Raw genomic sequence first — 20,603 nt, 5'->3', positions numbered from 1 at the left:
GGATCCTCCATGCTCACAAGGAAAAAGCAAAAAGAAATTGTGTTCAGACTGGATGAAGTCTAAGATAATTGATTGGGGTGACCGGCTGCAGGAAAGCTAAATGTAAGTTCATACTCAGTCGCTGCACAACAAGCGATTTAATATTGACCAATCAAAAAGAACAATTTTGGTCAAGGTGTATAAAACGCTTTATTTTATTGGTCAACATTTAATCCTTTTTCGCTTAGATCTGCAACTACTCAGTCAACGACAGCTTATATTTTGATTTCATGATTTTACACAGCCTGTTGCCACTGTTACACCAGTGAAAATCATGTGATTTGTCATTTATCCTCTCTATAAATTTTCTTCATGTTGATGTAGACTTTGTATTTTTGTAGTTGTAAACGTTGAAACTTGAATTTACATCTGTCGGAAAGGAAAATCAGTGAAAACCATGGCAAAAGGTAGGACCCTATTTGTATAAGTTTTAATACTAAGCCCTTCACAATTGATTCCGAGTTTACTGTTCAAGATTTTAAAAATAGGACGAGGTGACTTTTAAGTATTAATTATTAATTATCTTTTATTTTCTTTATTTAGTATTAGTTATCACACCTAATTATCAAACCGTTTTGACGGGAGTCGGCATTTAATTATTTTATTAATATGCTTACTTTTACACATAGTATCAGGTGCACTCAGTTATGCTGTTTGTTTATTCATCATTATTATCATTATATATAGCTGAAATAAAAATCACCAAAGTCACCGTGTCCGGGTCCGAGTCCGAATCCGAGTCCGTGTCCGTGTCCGGGTCCGTGTTCTAGTAGGGTCCGTTAATATGATTCATGTTAGAAAGTAGCAAGTAAAAGTCATTAAAAGTTATTTTAAAGGAGAAAATCCAAAATAAAAATAAAATAATTAAAGGGGCACTTCGTGATCCACAGCCTCATCCCCCACTTTTCTCAAAAAAAGTTGAGACTTTTATATCACTGGAAACCTCTGGCTACATAATGTTTATGTACAAAATATTTCTTGCAGATTAATTCGTTTAGCAAAGATATCGTGAAATTTGAATTTCGTTCTGGTGCACCAGAACGAAATTACAACGTATTGTCTATGGAGCAGTGTAATACACATAATCATGCATTACTCGCAAACGCAATATCGGAATCAACTGATATTTTGGGAATATGCTTTTTTCATGGATATGTACTGAAAAATGTCATAAAAAGAGGATGCTAGGATCACGAAATACTCCTTTAAATATTTTGCAATTTTCAATTTTGGACGCGGGCGGTGAACAGTAAACTAAGAATTTAATGTGAAGGGCCTAATAGTCATGTACTGATGTAGTCATGCTAGTTTCTTCATGCTAAATACATGTAATATTTAATATTTATACTAGAAATTTCAATTGAATGAACACAGCTTTCAACAGCTGTACTTGATCCATCCGCGTTCATTTATCACATATTTCGAACTACAATATGTGAACGCACAACCTTGGAATTGATACAGTATTAAATTAAAATACCAGCGAGTGAGTTGGCATGGCATGAATTCTAATTTCACAATATCTTTGGTACATAAACATTATAGAGGTTTCCAGCACTTGATATAAAAATCTCAACTTTTTTTGGAGAAAAGTGGGGGATGATGATGTGTATCACGAAATGCCCTTTTAATTATGAAAGAAAAATTATGGAAGAAAAAGCAATTTTAAAATTTTAACAATTGCAAAACATACATACATGTACATGTAAATGTCATGGAAAAGTGAACATCCCTTGAAATATAAAAGTTTAGCAGACAAGGACAGTGGCAGGATGGGATACGCAATCGCATCATCATCATCCCTATATCTTTGTGCAGAGATGTCACACTTCCGGATTTCCGGATTTTTTTTATGTGCTCCGGATTTAAAAAAAAAGAAAAGGAAAAAATTAATTAATTAATTTAAAAAAAAAAAAAAAAATTAATTTTTTTTTTTTTTTTTTTTTTTTTTTTGTTTTGAGTGTCCCTGGTCTGGTCCCTGGACCAAGAACTAAATGTTAGGATCATTCATGGTTGACCCACAAAACATATTGTTTGTGTTTTCAATATGTAAAGTGATAAATTGTGTTCATGTCATAGCATCAATGATTTCAAAATGGATACAAATTCAATACATTTTAAAATCATTAATACATGTAGAGTATGGCATGAACACAAATTATCACTATGCATATTAAAAACACAAACATTTTTTTTTCCTTTTGTAGGTCAACATTTTCTGCGTGCAAAATGTGCAGAAACCCTCTGGCTTGCACATTAAGCCCCCCAATGTTGGTGGCCCCCTCCCTCATACCCGAAGAGGGAGTGGGGTGGGAGGCACCGCCCCTCGACACCCCCGGGCGTGCCCCTGGACCCCACGCCGTCTGTCAGGCGATAGCTACGCTCACTACGCCCCAAGTTCAGGATTTTTTGGGTCAGACAAGGACAGTGGCAGGATGGGATACGCAATCGCATCATCATCATCCCTATATCTTTGTGCAGAGATGTCACACTTCCGGATTTCCGGATTTTTTTATGTGCTCGGATTAAAAAAAAAAAAAGAAAAAATAAATTAATTAATTAAAAAAAAAAAATTTTAATTTTTTTTTTTTTTTTTTTGGTTTTGAGTGTCCCTGGTCTGGTCCCTGGACCAAGAACTAAATGTTAGGATAATTCATGGTTGACCTACAAAACATATTGTTTGTGTTTTCAATATGTAAAGTGATAAATTGTGTTCATGTCATAGCATCAATGATTTCAAAATGGATACAAATTCAATACATTTTAAAATCATTAATACATGTAGAGTATGGCATGAACACAAATTATCACTATGCATATTAAAAACACAAACATTTTTTTCCCTTTTTGTAGGTCAACATTTTCTGCGGTGCAAAATGTGCAGAAACCCTCTGGCTTGCACATTAAGCCCCCCAATGTTGGTGGCCCCCTCCCTCATACCCGAAGAGGGAGTGGGGTGGGAGGGGGCACCGCCCCCTCGACACTCCCGCCGGGCGCGTGCCCCTGGACCCCACGCCGTCAGGGCGATAGCTACGCTCACTACGCCATCGCAAGTTCAGGATTTTTTGGGTCAGACTGTGACATCTCTGTTTGTGTCAACAATTGCCCTGATAGTACGGCGAATCCTCTCGTTTTTCAACAGCTACGCATGGCGATTTTGTTCGAGATAGGCCGAGCGTCGAACGACTCAGGCTAAGCATACCATTTACACGATATCAGATACCACAGAGTTTCTACTACACATTTTTGCATTTTGCGCATGCTCAGTACCCCATATGATATTGCCATTACAAGAAAATTTGATTTGTTGTCAGGTAAAACCCAGGTTTTGTTTTCAATACACTAACTGGAAATTCAATACCCTAATTAGCGGCGAATGCTGTTTGCTGTGGATATATTTTACTGCATTTTATCCATAACGATTTTTAAATTGTACGTTAAAAATGTGATATATTTAACTGTTTGAGAATTGTAACCATAAAAGGAAACTAAACACAGATCCAGGTGCTGTATAGAATCACAAGTCTATATTACAATGCACACTATGCCACTTTCTTTATCTGCATCAATAATAGAATATTGATTTCAATCAAATTGAATACATCTCTACATTTTGAGTTTGTAATTCATCACTGAGCGATCTAGCGATCGATTTCTAGCCAATCAGATAGGACTCCTTTTCTTGCGTTCGATGAAATACCAATCGCCCGTCACTCACCAACGGAGTATTAAGTTGCAGGGAAAAAATATTTATAATACATGGTGTTGACACTGTGGGATATAGCAATGTGCTAGATTTATAGGGTAACAAGGATTTTGAGCTCTGCAGAAAAGGATGAAAATATTCATTGTGCCAATTTGAAGTCTCTTTTCAACTTTGTCATTTAAAAGGAGTGTTTCGTGATCCTAGCATCCTCTTTTTATGACATTTTTCAATAGATATCCACGAGTTATGCATGATTATGTGTATTACACTGCTCCATAGACAATGTGTTGTAATTTCAATTTCGTTGAACAAAATTCAAATTTCACGATATCTTTGCTAAACAATTTATCTGCAAGAAATTTTTTGTACATTTAGCATAATGTAGCCAGATGTTTCCAGTGATATAAAAATCTCAACTTTTTTTGAGAAAAGTGGGGGGATGAGGCTGTAGATCATGTGCACAAAATGCCCTTTTAATTTTCACATGTAATACATGTATGTTTTATTTAATTTTACTAATTTTCAGTGTTTCGACTGGCTCTTATCCAAATGGCTGTGGGTGCCAACAAAGCAGAGAATTTACAGAAAGCAGCACAGCTGATCAAAACAGCCACTAAAGAAGGAGCCAACATTGTAGCTTTACCAGTAAGTTTGTACCATGGACCAAACAGATGCAGCCTAACAACAAAGTCCCAACATCACTCGATTATGATTGGAGGGCTGATCCTTCCATGAAGTACGAGTACGACAGATACACACAATCACACATACTGCATATTTTTACAAAAAGCCCAGCAGTGCTCTATCGCGTATGTATACGCGGAGGCATACAACTCTGGTGTGATTGTTAGACATGCATGATCGAATGATCAGCCCTCGATCATATGCAAGAAATTCACAGTATGCATACAAAGACCAGGATTATGGTGAATAGTCTATTAGTCTATGGTTTGCACATGTATACATTTGTATAGATGTCCAGGGAGCCACTCAGAAAAATACTCGAAAGCATCCACATGAATAAAAACATGGATTATGGGTGGTATTGAAAAAAAAAAAAGCAAAATGCAGATCCGTACTTTAGCAAGATTTCATAGACGGGCCTGCAAATGATAGAGACAGAAAAATCATTACAAAGCACATCAATGTGACAAATTAATTAAAGCTTAATTAAGGGTCAGTGTTTTTTTACTCACTTTTTTTTTAGAAGAAACCTTAAATTTGGACAGTATCTAGGACATTTTATATTATTTGCACATTTTTTTAATTAAATGCATATTTGATTAAAAACAGGCAGTATTTCCATTTAAATTCACTCCAAAAATGCAAAAACTTTTACCATAAAATGTAAAAATAAAAAGGAAAAAATGATGATCGACCTATCGACCCTCCAAATTTTTGTCTTGGAAGGGCAACCAAATTTTTTTTGGGGGGGGGGGGTGAGGGGGGGTCCTTATCATCAGATTTGATACAGAATTGTTTTCATTTATTTACCTAACATGCTATTGGTGATCGGCCAAATACCCCAAATTTACCCAGGCTAAATAACATCTATATGACTCTGTATCAGGGTCTTTAGGCAGGATTTGAAGGTTTGGCTGTGTACATGTAAATTAAAAAAATCTGGGTGTGTAAATTTAAGATTTGTGTACAAAGTATAGGCCATGTGGGCAAAAACTGGGTGTGTATTTACAAATTTGGCTGTGTAAAACTGCCTAAGCCCTTGCTCTGTATGGAGATTTCTTGAAAATAATAATAATAATATTCTTTTTGTTTTTAAGGAATGCTTCAACTCACCGTATGGTACTTCATATTTTGCTGAGTATGCTGAGAAGATACCTGGGCCATCTAGTACAACTCTGGCAGAAGCGGCAAAGGAGAACTCAGTCTTCCTAGTTGGAGGTAAAATCTAACACTGACTCATTATGAAATAAAATCACAGAAAAAAGCATTGACATCTGCAATAACCACTTAAATAATCACTGAAACACTCACTGAAAATGTGCCCGGGGGCACTTCAATATGAAATGGATATACATGTAGGTGTAGGGCTGGCACTTTCGCACTAAGGGGCATTCGGTGAGAGCAAAATGTAAAAATATGGGGTCATTGGGTGAGAGCATGATTTTTGGCATTCGGTGAGAGCAAAATGTAAAAAATATGGGGTCATTGGGTGAGAACATGACCTTTTTTTTAAATGGAATCTTTGGGTGAGAGCTGAAACAGCGCCACAAAAACCTCGAAAATCGAATTTCTAGTTCTAAATGGCTTCAAATGTCATTGTTTTTTCAAAATAAGTAACAAAATCAGTGATAAATGAAAGTTGCTGTTCAAATTGAACTTGTAAGGGTCTTTGGGTGACAGATCAAATGGAAAAATAGGGGTCTTTGGGTGACAGAGCATGTGTTAAGTAAAAATATGGGGTCTTTGGGTGACAGCGATGCTGAAAAAGGGGGTCTTAACAGCCCTACATACGCGTCACCTCCAAAGTTGGAGTGCCCCCCGGGAAAATTTGATCATTTCAGTGGGATTGTGTTTCAGTGTGATTAGTGTCCAAGGTCATTCCAATAATCACACTGAAACTCACTAATCCCACTGAAATGAATAAATTTTCAGCGGTATTTCAGTGATTATTTCGGTGATTATTACAGAGACCCTCTTTTCAGCATGTTTAGTGTTCATTTCAGATTTCATTGCTTTTGTCAGTGATTTTATTTCACAGTGTAATACTGCTCTCATGGCAAAATAGTACCAAAATAGTGCCAACATTATAGGTTGGGAAAGTGGAGAGATTCAGATCTTGGCAGCATCTTTATCAGTTGTATTGCTTGAATAGATGCACTCAATATATATGTGACACAATCTGGACCACAGAGGCCAAAGTGAGAAAATAAACTCTCCAAATCTTCATAACTTTAGAACCAAGTATGATATACCTTTGGTGTTTTCAGTATATGATAGCCTAATGTTTATAAAAGGTACATGTACACTAACTCAATTTTCAAAAATGCCTCTTTTGGCCTCCATTGACCAGATTGTGTAACATATGTTATTTCCTGGTTAAAGGGGAGGCAATAATTTGTTGGCAGGCTGAAGGGGGGGGTAATCAATTATAGTGGGTTATCAATTAGGTGATTGATATATTTAAGATTATCAAGATCTTTAGTTGTTGTACCCTGGTTGTACACATATGTACTGTGTAGATGCCATTCTGGCTGCTTGCTCAAATATATTACTCGGTTGCCTCTTGACAGTTTGATTTCAATAATGAACCCCTAATTAGTTTCTCACATAGATTCTCCAAAATCACTTTTCTCTAAAACTGTGGCAGGCAAACAGGGGAACGAGCAATTTTTGGCCCACCATTGGACATTTTAGAGGGGGTGGGTGCTCATAAATATTGCACTTCACCTAATGTTATGTAATTCTAATCCTTGTTACTGCAGGTTCCTTCCCAGAAGAAGATGGAGGAAAGTATTACAATACTTGCACAGTATATGATCCAGAAGGAAACATGATTGCTAAGCATAGAAAGGTGATTATAAAGAAAACAAATATTTTAGGGTATTTGATCCAAATATAACTATTTGTTGTTTGGTTAATATGCCATTTTGGTTGATGCATAGCTGGATGTCATTGAAGTCCCATGGTGCAAAAACTGCAAAATGACTAAGAAGAATTTAGTAATGTACATTCTACCTGCCAGTTGCCACTTGGGTAACTGCATGTTTGGAACACTTCCTGGATTTTCTTTTCTTCTTCGACTTTGTCGTCCTCTTCTGTTACGATGCCGTCCTTCCTGTTGTAAAAAGTGTGTACCACCCCAGTTTATGATGTCAAGGGTGGTGTGACTGGTAGTTGAGGTATTGGTCGGTATGTGTAGGCTTATGGTAGACCAACAGCTGAACTATTCCATCGTCTTTCTTCACAATGAAAGTGTTCAGAAATGGGAGCTGACCTTGCAATATTTGCTCAAAGGTGAATTTAATGGAGCCAGACTTGTCTACTTGGTTGATGTGGTCTGTTAGCTGCTGAACACTATCACTTTGTATAACGTCAAGAATAGCAGGCTCATTTGTACTCATTGTAATGTATTTTTATGCTGATTCCAAATATGGTCATACAAATATCCAATTCTGAAATTTTTTGAACTTGTCGTCAGCAGTCAACATCTGTGTCGAGGGTTAAAAGGAACTTCACATTTTCCCAATTTCTTTTTATCACAGATCCATTTGTTTGATATAGATGTCCCTGGCAAAATCAAGTTCCAAGAATCCGACGTTCTTAGTCCCGGAAATGTCTTCACTTCATTTGCTACACGTAAGGTTTGCATTTGTGACCCATCATATCAAAACCAACCAGTTGTCGGCTGGCTTCATTTGCAGATAACAACGAAAGAAGATGAGAAAATAAAAAGAAATTTGAGCTTGTTTCATCTCATAATACATTTTTCTGTCTCTGATTTCAACAAGTAAGGTGTAATTTTAAAGCTAAACAAAATCACTTTATGCTGGTTTTTAAATTTCAATTTTCTGAGACTGCCGATTAGTGGAGGAAATGAACTGGTTTTGATATCAACCAGAAACAACTTTGCTTTTAGAGTAGGTAAAATGCACTATTTACACAATATGTAAAATCTTGATGTGGGGTACAAGTAAGGCAAAGACAATGAAATGTATAAAACTAAAGCAGTACATGACCATGTATACAAACCTGTGTAGAATTAGGGATTCAATCATATGTTTCACTGTTGTTCATCACTGTTTAACATAAATTAACAACGATGTGTATGTGTTGTCTGCATGGTTTACTTTGTGAAGCGAGCAAAGTAAACCAGGCAGACACGGCGGGTTGTTAAACAGTGATGAACAACAGTGAAACATGGCAATGATTAAAATGGATTAATTCAGAAAAGTTTATGGTACTCGACGTTATACAGCTTTTAAGAAAAATATTGCAGGAAATAACCAAATTGGTAAAGAATTAAGAGGCATTGTCTGTTATTTTGGAGAATTTTTTAAAAATGTTTGCCACAGTCAAAAAATGGATTTTCTTTAAACTTTCATATTTGATGCACCTTGACCTGAAACAAACACACATGAAATAAATTTGGGAAAAATATCCCCGTTGCCATGGTAACAGCCAAATTTTCATTTTAGGCCTATTTTCACAATTTTTGCATTTTTCAGCAGTCAATTTTTCAAGTTTTGAAGCCAGAGTTACTAATATACACAATATATGCATACTGTTTTCTTTATAAGGTATGAATAGGTCAAACCTTAGATGCCGCATTGAAAGTATAAAAATAATCACCAGATGTCAGGGTGGGTTATACCATTTACTTGAAATAGGCGTATTTTTCAATTTTTTCAAAGTATGAAAATATACCAACTTTGTATAGCTCATAAACCATATGGTAGTGTTCCGATTTCAACATCGACCACAGCATGTTGAGATGATACATTGGTCTTCTGAAAAAGTTACATTTGAGCTTGGGAAAACACATCTGTATATACAGTGTTGCCAGACATTTTCCTATTTTTCAAATTCAACACAAATCTCACCTTAAGTTAAATGATGTGAAAATGAAACATGATCCTTTCAAGGAACATTTATTAGAAAGAGAGTTTTTATTCATATCAAATTTGATCAGTTATAATGGTCTAAACCACGTGGGTGTTGCCATAATTGGGGTTTAATTGTGATTTGTGGATATTTTCAACTTTTTACAAGTCATAAAAATACCAAAATGCATTTCTATAATAAAGAAAGAAACATCGACCTCGTCATGTTGAGATGATACATTGGCCTTATGAAAAAGTTATTTTGATCGGGGGGTAAAACATCAGTTTATACAGTGTTGCCAGATATTTTCCTATTTTTTCAAAATTCAACACAAGTCTCGCCCTAAATTAAAAGATATGAAAATGAAACTTCACCTTCATACGGAACATATCTTTTATAGAAAGAAAGTTAATTTCATATTCAATTTGATCATCTGGGATGGTCAGTGTTATTCTAAGCCATATGGGTGTTGCCATAGCTGGCGTTTAATATGACAATTTAGATATTTCCAGCTTTTTACAAGTCTTAAAAATAGTACACATCCTTTAAATTATTGTGTAATGAACGCAATATTAAGGTTTTAAAATGACACCTTATTAAAGTTCTAGCTATAGTATTCCAATTTTTCACAAAAAACACTTTTGCCTTAATGCACCCAATTTGGCGTATTGTCTCCACTGCAAACCCACCAATCGACGTATACCAAACTTGCTAAGGTACCCCCAAAACCGTGGCACATCCCTGTATACCTTTAACCAGGGAGAACCCCCTCCGGGGTCATGTCATAGGTATACTGTGCCCAGTAGTCCTCTTTTTCTACTTGAAGCGGATATTTCCTCAGACAACATTTATCAACATTTGGTGATTTTTTATTTTGTTTTAACCCTGCAAGTATCTGCAAAAGTGTTCATATAAATCTCCTTCAGTCTTGAAAGCTTAATTTTAGTTAGCTGCTTCCTTTTTACAAGCTCATACAAATTCATGTCATCAATGAGCAGGGGATGCTTGAATGACAGAGAATTAGCAACAATATAATTCAACATTTCAATTTCCTCTTCAACATGACTTTAAATATCATATTTTCGATTCTCCTGCGAGCTCCTCTCGGGAAAAGTAACTGGACATTAATTTATCTGGCTGTGAAAAGGTTCTGTGCATCATTGTCTTTGACTATTCTCATATCTTTCGAGACATTTTGCCCATTTCTTCCCTATATCTTTTTTGCAAGTATAGTTGGGATGTGTGCTTTAATAATATGGGGTAGGCGTAATTTAAACATTATCTTACTCTTATATGCATCCTTTTGCAATGTAACAATCTTATGTTATTTTAATTTATTTTAGCCTAGTTGGTAGGCCTATGTGTATATTGGTAAAAAAAATTATGGCTTTTATGTATGTTTTAAAGTATACATGTTTGATGTTTTCTGTGTTGTATTTTAAGGGGTTGGTCACCCACCTTTGCAGTTGCACAGTATTTTTGTCGGACCTGAGAGCACATCAGACATACCAAATTGCATTTTGAATACGAGGAATGTCCTTCTGATATAAAATAATTTTGATTTTTTTTTTTTATTCGCGATACAATAAAAATTTTAGGGTAAATTATGTATATTGAATTTTTTTTATTTTTTTGACATATTACAGTCCTCAAAGTTAACTTAATAAATCTAATGATGTGTACTTAAACTTAAAGTGTATGTAGCTGGGATGAAAAGCCGACCACTAATCAATTATTTTAGCCTAGTTTGACACCCCTGTTGGTGATCACTTTAACCTCCCCAACCACTCTATCTCCGACATGATCCTTCAGGGGATTGAGTCTTTAGGTAACCGTCCTGACACCGTCCGTGCCAGCAGGGAGAAATTCTGGATGAAGCGCCTCGTACCATCCAGCCACATGGTCTCAACATCCAAGAGGGAAGCGATTAACTTGGTTTTCATTATCATAATATTCCAACCCCCCCCAATTTTTTTCTTCCGATTTTGTTATTTATATTTTCCATCCACTTTATTATTTCAGTTTTTATTTCCCTTTTACTTCCATCATCATGTATTATGTTTTTGTAGTTTTTATTTTTACCACACATTTTCATTTTTCTATTCAGCCCATTGTCTTCATTCATTTCCTTATCCCTCTCATCTCCATTCATGACATCCCACTTCCTGCCCCAATTGATAGTTCCCAGGAACCACTTATGTCTTCTATTGTCTTGCTAATTTCCTTTTCCTTTATGTCCATGTCACTATATATATGCATGTTTGTGTGTTGTCTTGTCACTTTGCCTTTGATAAAGATCCTGCTAGGATCGAAAGCTCAGGCCCCTAAACTTTGAAATTTTACTTAAACAGGCTATTTTTGTGGATAAGCAGTTTACAACAGCTCACCTTTTAACGCACTAATCAATTAATTAATGTTAATTGAAAAATTTGACCTTTCATAGTGAAGATATAGATTTTTTCCCCTAGAGACCAACATTTTTAGGAGTTTTGGTGAAAAAATCTATATCTTCAATACGAAAGGTCAAATTTTCATATGGACGACTTTTCATTCCAGCTACATACACTTTAAGTACATATCACTAGATTTATACAATTTACTTTTGAGATCTGTTAAATTTCAAAAATATAAATTTTAATCATTTGCCATAAAATTTGTATTATATCGCAAATTTCAATATATGTCTGATGTGCTCTCAGGTCCACAAAAAATATGTGAAAACGTCGCTATTTGAACCCTAATGACTTATAAAAATATCCACATCTCATTATTAAACCCTAAATATGGCAACACCCATGTGGTTTGGAACAACACTGACCATTTATACAACTGATCAAATTTAATATGAAAGTAAATTTCATTTTAATAAACTTTCCTTGTGAAGGTGAAGTTTCATTTTCGCATCATTTAACTTAATGTGAGACTTGTGTTAAATTTCGAAAAAATAGGAAAATATCAGGCAACACTGTATAAGCATAATGTTTTCCCCAAGCTTAAGTGTAAATTTTTCATAAGACCAAATATGTATCATTTCAACATGGTGAAGTTGATGTTTCACTTTCACATATTTTTTAAGGAATGCATGCCACGGTATTTTGATGTGCTCTCAGGTCCATAAAATTGAAAAACACCCCTATTTCAAATAAATGGTATAACCCAACCTGACATCTGGTGATTATTTTTATACTTTCATTGCTGCATCTAAGGTTTGACCTATTCATACCTTATAAAGAAATCAATTTATATTTATTGTGTATATTAGTAACACTGGCTTCAAAACTTGACAATTTGACTGCTGAAAAATGCAAAAATTGTGAAAATAGGCCTAAAATTGAAATTTGCCTGTTACCATGGCAGCGGGGATATTTTTCCGAAATTTATCCCATGTGTGTTAGTTTGAGGTCAAGGTCCATCAAATATGAAAGTATAAAGAAAATCTATTTTTTGACCGTGGCAACTTTATTCTCAAAAATAACAGACAGTTCCTCTTAAGTGTTTATCATCAGATTTGTAAAGTGGACTATAGTTGAGTCTAACAATATTTAGCAACATTTAATTCATAATTTTTAACATTGATCACTATTTTGTCAAGTATTGAATAAAAACACTTAGTCTAAGTTAATTGAATGCATATTAGTTTCAATATGAGAGGAGATAAGCAGCCTGATAACTAACAAACAATATATTTACTGCTATACAAATTATAAATTATTTCTAATTATAATTGCAGCCTTCTGCAAGGTTGGAGTCGGCATATGCTATGATATTAGATTTCAAGAAATGGCTCAAATCTACAACAAACAAGGTGAGTTGCCAGAATTCATTATCTATATAGAACAGCAATATTTTAGTGCTTGTCTAAGGGCACAACATGGTGCAGCATGGGGTTAAAACCCGCAACTTTCCAATGACAAATCGGAGCCTATACCATTGTGCCCCTTCTATTAAAGGTCCTTAAATTTGTGTTCCACAACATCATCATCTCGATTTATTACAAACTTGCCGAGATTTGATGTCATCCGAACCCTTGCCCCAAGTATATAGTAAATCTATGTAATCTTACCGGTACATTTCGTTATCATGGAAGAAATTCTGAATTTGATGAAGATTTTAATTTTGTTCTGTTTTAACAGAAAGTAAAGAGCTTCCGGAATCTGCCTCCAAGCAAATGTTCATTTTTCCCGGCCGTCCCAGGTTGAATAACCATTCTTTTTTGTTGGACACTCACTATATCATACTCAAGATTTGAGTTTGTTTCATTCATTATTCATTTCCTTTTGGCATAATTTAATTTGTATAAATTGTGATTGATTGATTGAATTTATTTGAAATAACAACATTTTTGAAAATAATAAAGATAACAATATTGCACACATTTTTTACATCTTAAAAATGACATTTTAAAGAATATGATAAAGATAAAAGATTACAATTCCAAACAAAATGTTGTTAAAACAGGATCACCCATGAAAGTCATCAATAAATAATAACTTATTTCCAATGGGGTCATTGGAAGGGGGAGGGGGCTAAAATTGAAAAAGGCAGGTACGGATTTGAAGAACAAAAAATATATAAACATAAAAATGAAATAAGTTACTCTACTACTGTTGAATTGCACATGCAAGAAATGAGTTATAATGAGTTAATAGTAAATGACTGATGCACTTTCCAAAGTCAAGTAGTAAAATCTTGTGCATTGTCAAAATAGTACGTGAAAATAACCAGTCATAGTGTAAAAATAGTGTACCAAATGGCTTCATTTGGATTTTCATTTTGGAAAATTTTCCACAGCTGAGGAGGGCACATCCCCTAGCACACCCCTCAGCGCTGATATGCCAAATAGCCAAATTGAATTGAATTTTTAATCAACTATATAATTTTGGACAAGATCTCACGCCAAGTGATTCCTATAAGTTCGTGTAAGAGTACCTGAATATGACAGTTCAGATTTGAAGGCAAAATTAGAGAAAACTGATGTGTCAACATAATATTTTGCCTCTGGGGATACACCTATAGCAAAAATGTCCATGTGATTTTCAGTATACTGCCCTCGGCTAAATATACCATTTAAAAGTACGTGCACGGCCAGTGAGAGTCGAGTCGGTACTGTGTCTGTAGCTGGCAGTTGAAGTCGAGAGTTGCTGATGGTCAACACATAGGTGTTAAACAAGTTTAGTATGGCATGATTTAGCGAGAAGTGATACTGGGAACACGTCTTAATACTAAGGCTTGGGCCAAGACAAACCGCGTATTTGTTCTTGAGCGCCCACTTGAATAAATCAACAATGAGGTGATGAGACAATGAACTTTTAAGACTGGCTGTGTGTGTTTGATAAGTTTCTCTCCAATCAATCTCCGAATCCATGAAGGGAATGTAGGCCAGTTCGCGTTCCGTGGTATTAATTAAATGTGTTTGTTTATCACTCGGATCCATACAAGTATCTCAAAAGATTCCTCAGAGTCCTATCTGAAAATCCCTACATTGGCAACCCTGAATAATGTGTTGTAAGTTCTGTTCTTGGAAGGTTAACAGATAAAGAGCAATAAATCACTAGTGTTGATAATTAATTATTTCTTTTCATTTATGTAACAGGTTGTAGCTTGCTATTGTACCCTGGAGCTTTTAATATGACAACTGGTCCAGCTCATTGGGAACTTCTTACCAGAGCAAGGTATGATTAGCAGGGTGTTAGCTAACTGGGCCATATGGAAGAACAGGGGAATACTTAAATTTTCCCCTGAATATGGACCCAGTATAAAGAAGAAATAAACAAACAAACAAACCCACCCATCAACCCATCATTTTGGACAGGTAGTTGCTCCTGGCACAGGAGCCTGTGACATTTGTGCTAAATTCTAAAAATAATGTATAAATAAATTATATAAACTCAAAACAAGACCATCCTAATATATCAAGGCTGAACTGACTGATCCCACAGGGTGCATGAGTTTCCTCCCAGCTACATAAAGTACACCTTTTTAGAAGTACATATCATTACATTTATAAAGTATACTTTGAGCATGGTTAAATATCAAAAATATAAATTTTTGTATAATTTGCCATCAAATTTGTATTATATTGCGAATTTCAAAAAATCAAAATTGTTTGATATTAGATGGCCATTCCTTGTATTCAGAATGCAATTCAGAATGCAATGGTGTGTCTGAAGTGGTCTCATGTCCCACAAAAAATACTGTGCAAACGTTGCTATCCGAGATAACAAGAATAAAATATTGTTATGTTCAGAAAATTTCATCTGCGATGGTTTATTGAATGATTCAAGTTTAAAACTTTTGATCCAAACACAAGAAATTATTCTCTCCTTCAAATTTTCAGATGGCTCTCCATGAGAATATGATATCCATCATCCAGTTGTGACCTTTTTGACAGAAAGCAGTTTAAATCAAAGCTATCCAGCCATCTCTGATAGTTTCAGTAAAAACTTAACATTGTAAAAAATGGAAACCAACCAACCCTGATGGTTTGCCTTTAAGTCTGTTAAATCAATTTGTTTAGGCCTTACAGTCGGCTGCTTCAGATGTTTTTCGATCCATGTTATTAAATGAATTTGATTTTCTCTTGCCATTACAGAGCTGTTGATAATCAAGTGTATGTGGCTAGTATAGCTCCTGCTAGAGATGAGAAAGGCAGTTATGTTGCCTGGGGACATAGTACAGCAGTCAACCCTTGGTAGGTTGCACAAAACCCTTCATTTTTATGTGTGTAATAAGGCTATTGTAGTGTCTATGTTTGCATCAAGACCTGCAAACAAAATGTTCTGAAGTTGAACAGTCTAGCATAGCATTAACACTTATAAAATAATGTTTTCTGAAATATACTAATATTACAATGTAAATACCTCAAAAAATGTTTTTCAAGCATCTGTATCTGCAGTTATTTGTGACATGTATGTAGGGGGGGTCTCTAACAGAGTGTGCCGATTAACCATTATTCTGTGCTCAAACAACACTAGTCCCTACTAAACTCAATAGAGGATGGAAAAATATATGCAGCCACAACAGCCTGGCACCTCCTCCTCATGCTGCTCACCAACCTTGTCACACGTTGCTGTGGAATGGCATTCCATTCCACAACCAGGATTCGTCACAGGTCATTCAATGAAGTTGCATTGATTACTCTGGCATGCACAGCATGACCAAGCTGGTCTCACAAGCGTTCAATCGGGTTGAGGTTCTGGGCTGATGGCAGGCCATTCCATTATCTCTACTCCTCCTATATTCTAGAGGTAGTCGTTGATAACCCTGGCTCTGAGGGTGCTAGCGTTGTCATCTTGGAGGATTACATTTAGGTCCCAGATTGCAAAGATTTGGGATTGCAACTTTTAGCTGTCCATTGATATGCAGTGCATGTCATGAGCATGTGACAAACAATCTGAAATATAAGTGCTTGAAAATAAAAAAAATTTGAGGAGTTTACAACCAGGAAGGTTAAACAGTAAATGTATTTTGTGAGAGGTTAGATAACCTATGCTTGAAGTAAACAGGAGTGCTTCACAGAACAGCAGACATTCCGATGCAGCTGAACTGTATCTGGTGAACATTTCAGTTCTGCAGTTAATTTGATATTAACAGTGACTGTTGGGCTATTGTATAAAAGTGAATATATCTACATGTGACACATGGTGCCACCATACCAAGACCACCAATTTTAAGTACCACATATGCAAACAAATGATGAACTTTTCGGTAAATATCATGAAATTGACTAATAATTTATATAGCTAAAACATTTAGAGATGGAAAATAAAGAAAATGTATTCCTTTTTCAGACTTCCTGTGTAGAAGCTGTAATATCTGGTCACATGGTATTATATTATAGCCACTTTTATCAAATAGCCTAAGCATGGTGAGAGCGGGATAAATTTAATTATAAAATTGAGGAGAAACGTCAAATTTGCCTTTGCCGGTAATTTAAATCAAAATTTAAAATTGACATAAAATACAGTTACGTTAATGTTTATTATATTAATGCATTGATTATATTGACTAGAGACATCTAAAATGGTCATTCATGTTGTTTTTATTTTCAGGGGTGAAGTAATCGCAAAGGCAGAAGCAGATGAGACCATCGTTTATGCTGACATAGATTTGGAGCGTATGGAAGAAGTTAGACAGAATATCCCATTGAGGAATCAAAAAAGGACAGATTTATATGAAGTGACAGAAAAATAACGGCTTCATTGAACAGTAAATTTACACTGAGGCACATAAATTGTGAAAAATTAAAATTTGAAATTTTAGAGTTTGTGGTATACAATCATGAACAATTAATTGTACAAATATCACCTGTCTTCCTGTAAGTGCCACTTATTACCATGGTCTTGCACTGAACAAAATGTAGGCCTACTTAGGATATCTTATTTCAATTTTAGTATGATATAGTGGCAACTGGTTTAAGTTCATGGGGTTTGGCATTTTACTACTTGTTATCAGAACTTCCTGTTATTCAACAAGTTTTTATTGCTTTTTGTTATTCTTATAATTCAGTTTACCATCATTAGGATTTTCAAAAATAAGAACTCTGCCTCTTTTTACCTCCCAAAAACGAATAACAGTTGGCAGGTATGTGTTATGAAGCCTGTCTATTTAGTACTGATCAAAGTATACTGGTAATTTGCTGTGATTTTATCTTGAACTCAAAACCAGACAGTGCTGTCTTTGAGTAATTATTAGGATTGATATAATTGTGTAATACATTAGGCTATACATCCCCTATGAAAGAGTGTGACTTTAATCTTCCACACAAGGAGTGTGAATTTCAAATGGGGTTACCGAATGGGTGACTCCATTTGAATTATACACCCCCCCCCCTGTATCTGTATGGGAGATCATATGTCAGTCTTCCGTACTACAGATTGTGTGAATTTCAGCTGGAATAGCCTTTCTGTTCAATAATGCATCAATCTATCCACTGCACCTTTGCGTGGGAGCCACCTTAATGACAAACCGTGTAATTCTAATTTTCTTCAATTTTGGGACATAATCGGATTGATTGCAAAGATAATTTTATTCACTATCTGTATTATTAAAAGAGATTAGATGTAAATGGAATATCTCTGTGCAAGCAGTCAAGTTAATTCCCTGTATAAGCAGGCAAGTTAGCTCAATCGATAAGGCATTCGGCTATGGTGCGAGAGGTTGCGGGTTTGAACCCTGGTGGTGGTTTATTACGCTCTCATGAACTTCTGATCTAAAGTATACAAATTTATCCCAAAATAAAGAATTTTCAGAATTTTGATGGCATACCAGTATTTTTTGTTTTATGACTTGATTACAGCATACATGTGTATATATTTAAAATAATTGTGCTCAAATAAATATTTAACACCAAAAAATATTGTTTTCTTGCTACTTTATTTTAGTACTGCTTGCACATTCAGACAACTACAAATGTGTAGGAAAAGAGATGTGCTGGCCTTACAGACCATACAAAAGAGGGTACAATTATCGAGTAGGGTGCAACTTGCTAGACTTGACTCCAGTCCTCTTTACAGAGTTTAGGGTTTATGGTTGGGGTAGGGCAGTCTTGTAATAAGACTAGTAGAGTTGCACCCTATTCGGTAATCGCTCCCAAAAGTGCTTAAAACTTGCAACTTAAGGCACAACCAATTTATTCAAATATCATAATATAATTAAGTTTAAATGTTTTACAAATCATAACCACGATAAATATTGCACATTTTAACCCACTACTCTCAGATGCCCCCTGATACATACATAGTTAGTTTTAGATAGATTTTCATCTTTGTCATGTCAGAATGGTTCACTTTTGTTGACACATTTACAACTTAGTGAACATTGATATTTTAATCATGTTGAAAAATTTACTGTGAATTCAAAATGGCATTGTCTGTTCACAACTGAAATGTTTGCCATATCCTTCTTAAGCTTAGTCCTCTCATATTATGTGTGCAACATCAAGCATGTGCATATTTACTGCACAAGATCTTGTGCAAAATAATGTGCTGCATGTTTAGTACTTCGCTAAGGAGTTGGCAAAACATTTAAATATGAACAACACTGAAACACGTGCCTTAATAATTATTGAGGAATTTTTCAATGACTTACACCTGATTAATTAATATTAACAGGGTAGATAATGGTGTGGTAGTGCTTATCCATTGAACAATTCTCTGCAAGCCCCAAGAGGGTCAGTAAATTTGTTTTGCACAATTTAAGGTACTGAATGTTTAGTTTCCACCATTTACGGTAACACATTTGCGATTATCAATCACACCATATATGATGTTGTGAGGGTTGCGTAACAATCATGGTAGCATTTGTACATTCAAGTGACCCCCTAAGCTGAAAGCTACCAGAAAAGTATCAACTTACTGATGATGTTAAAGATTAGTCAAGACAGATGCATATCATCCCAAGACTACACAGTAGTAAATTTGATCAACTGACGGTATTAGTTAAGTCATTGTCGCTAAGAGTGTACCATTGGTGATACAAGTGGGTCATGGGTTTTTTTTAATAAAAAATATGTTGATAATATGTTACCTCAAGATCCTATGGCTAAATTTTTAACATCCTGACTATTTCGGATTGCGACATAAAAATTCTTGAAATTTTGGTCCAAAAACCTCATGAAACGATTAACACAATCACAGTGAATGGGAAATTGTGCGCCAACATTATCCCAGTGAAAGTAAAACAGATTTGGAAACCTTCAGTTAGTTTTGTAACAAAATCAGAAGAAAAAAATGGATCTAATTGGTGCATCACTTTGTTGTGGCTTAGATCTTTGATGGTCATTTTTATGGTCTTATATCTCAATGCACCATTAAGATCCCATGAAAATAACAAGTCCACATAAAAGACCCTCTTGGTGTATGTGGTAACATGCTATCAACATATTTTTTATTAAAAAAATCCATGACCCACATGTATCACACACCCGGTGGAGCATGGGGGAAAGGCCCCCAATCTTGTCCCAATCCAAGACCCCACGCCAACTGGAAAAGTTTCAACTCTTGGGGCCAAAATGCACAATTGAGACAAATTTTTTTGAGTTTTGCCCCCCCCTTGAAATTCACATCCCTCCCCTAAAAAACATTCTAGCATTGCCACTGCTTACAGTGGCGTACTGTGGCCGCCCCAACCCCGGGGGGCTGAAGAAAATTCACTTTTGCCGCCCCTTCCTCAACAGCCCGAAAAGGTTGACCCAATTTGTTTCTCGGTCGTTTGAAAAAGTGAATAGCAGAAAAAAAAAGGGTTTCAGGCGCTAGCGCCCTAAAAGCAGCACATTTTGATGTATAGTACCATT

At 35.5% G+C, this 20,603-nt stretch overlaps 1 protein-coding gene across 1 annotated transcript; it reads left to right on the top strand.

The window, feature by feature from the left end:
- The first annotated feature begins 281 nt into the window (after positions 1-281).
- LOC140155461 (omega-amidase NIT2-like) lies at positions 282-19,156 on the top strand. Its single transcript, XM_072178318.1, has 9 exons — positions 282-446; positions 4,272-4,390; positions 5,527-5,647; positions 7,192-7,280; positions 7,972-8,065; positions 13,041-13,115; positions 14,904-14,982; positions 15,903-16,001; positions 17,362-19,156. The coding sequence occupies exons 1-9, from the start codon at positions 437-439 to the stop codon at positions 17,501-17,503; spliced, it is 828 nt and encodes a 275-aa protein (XP_072034419.1). The 5' UTR covers positions 282-436; the 3' UTR covers positions 17,504-19,156.
- The last annotated feature ends 1,447 nt before the right edge of the window (positions 19,157-20,603 follow it).

Source organism: Amphiura filiformis, chromosome 6 (genome assembly GCF_039555335.1).
Source record: "Amphiura filiformis chromosome 6, Afil_fr2py, whole genome shotgun sequence".
In the NCBI taxonomy this organism is placed as follows: Eukaryota; Metazoa; Echinodermata; class Ophiuroidea; order Amphilepidida; family Amphiuridae; genus Amphiura; species Amphiura filiformis.
This window is presented reverse-complemented; position numbering and strand designations above follow the sequence as displayed.

Bases quoted from the DNA above. Each gene is read 5' to 3' on its own strand.
- LOC140155461 (XM_072178318.1), top strand. The intron at 5,648-7,191 runs GTAAAATCTAAC...TTGTTACTGCAG, and splicing joins CTCAGTCTTCCTAGTTGGAG to GTTCCTTCCCAGAAGAAGAT. The intron at 13,116-14,903 runs GTGAGTTGCCAG...TTTATGTAACAG, and splicing joins TCAAATCTACAACAAACAAG to GTTGTAGCTTGCTATTGTAC.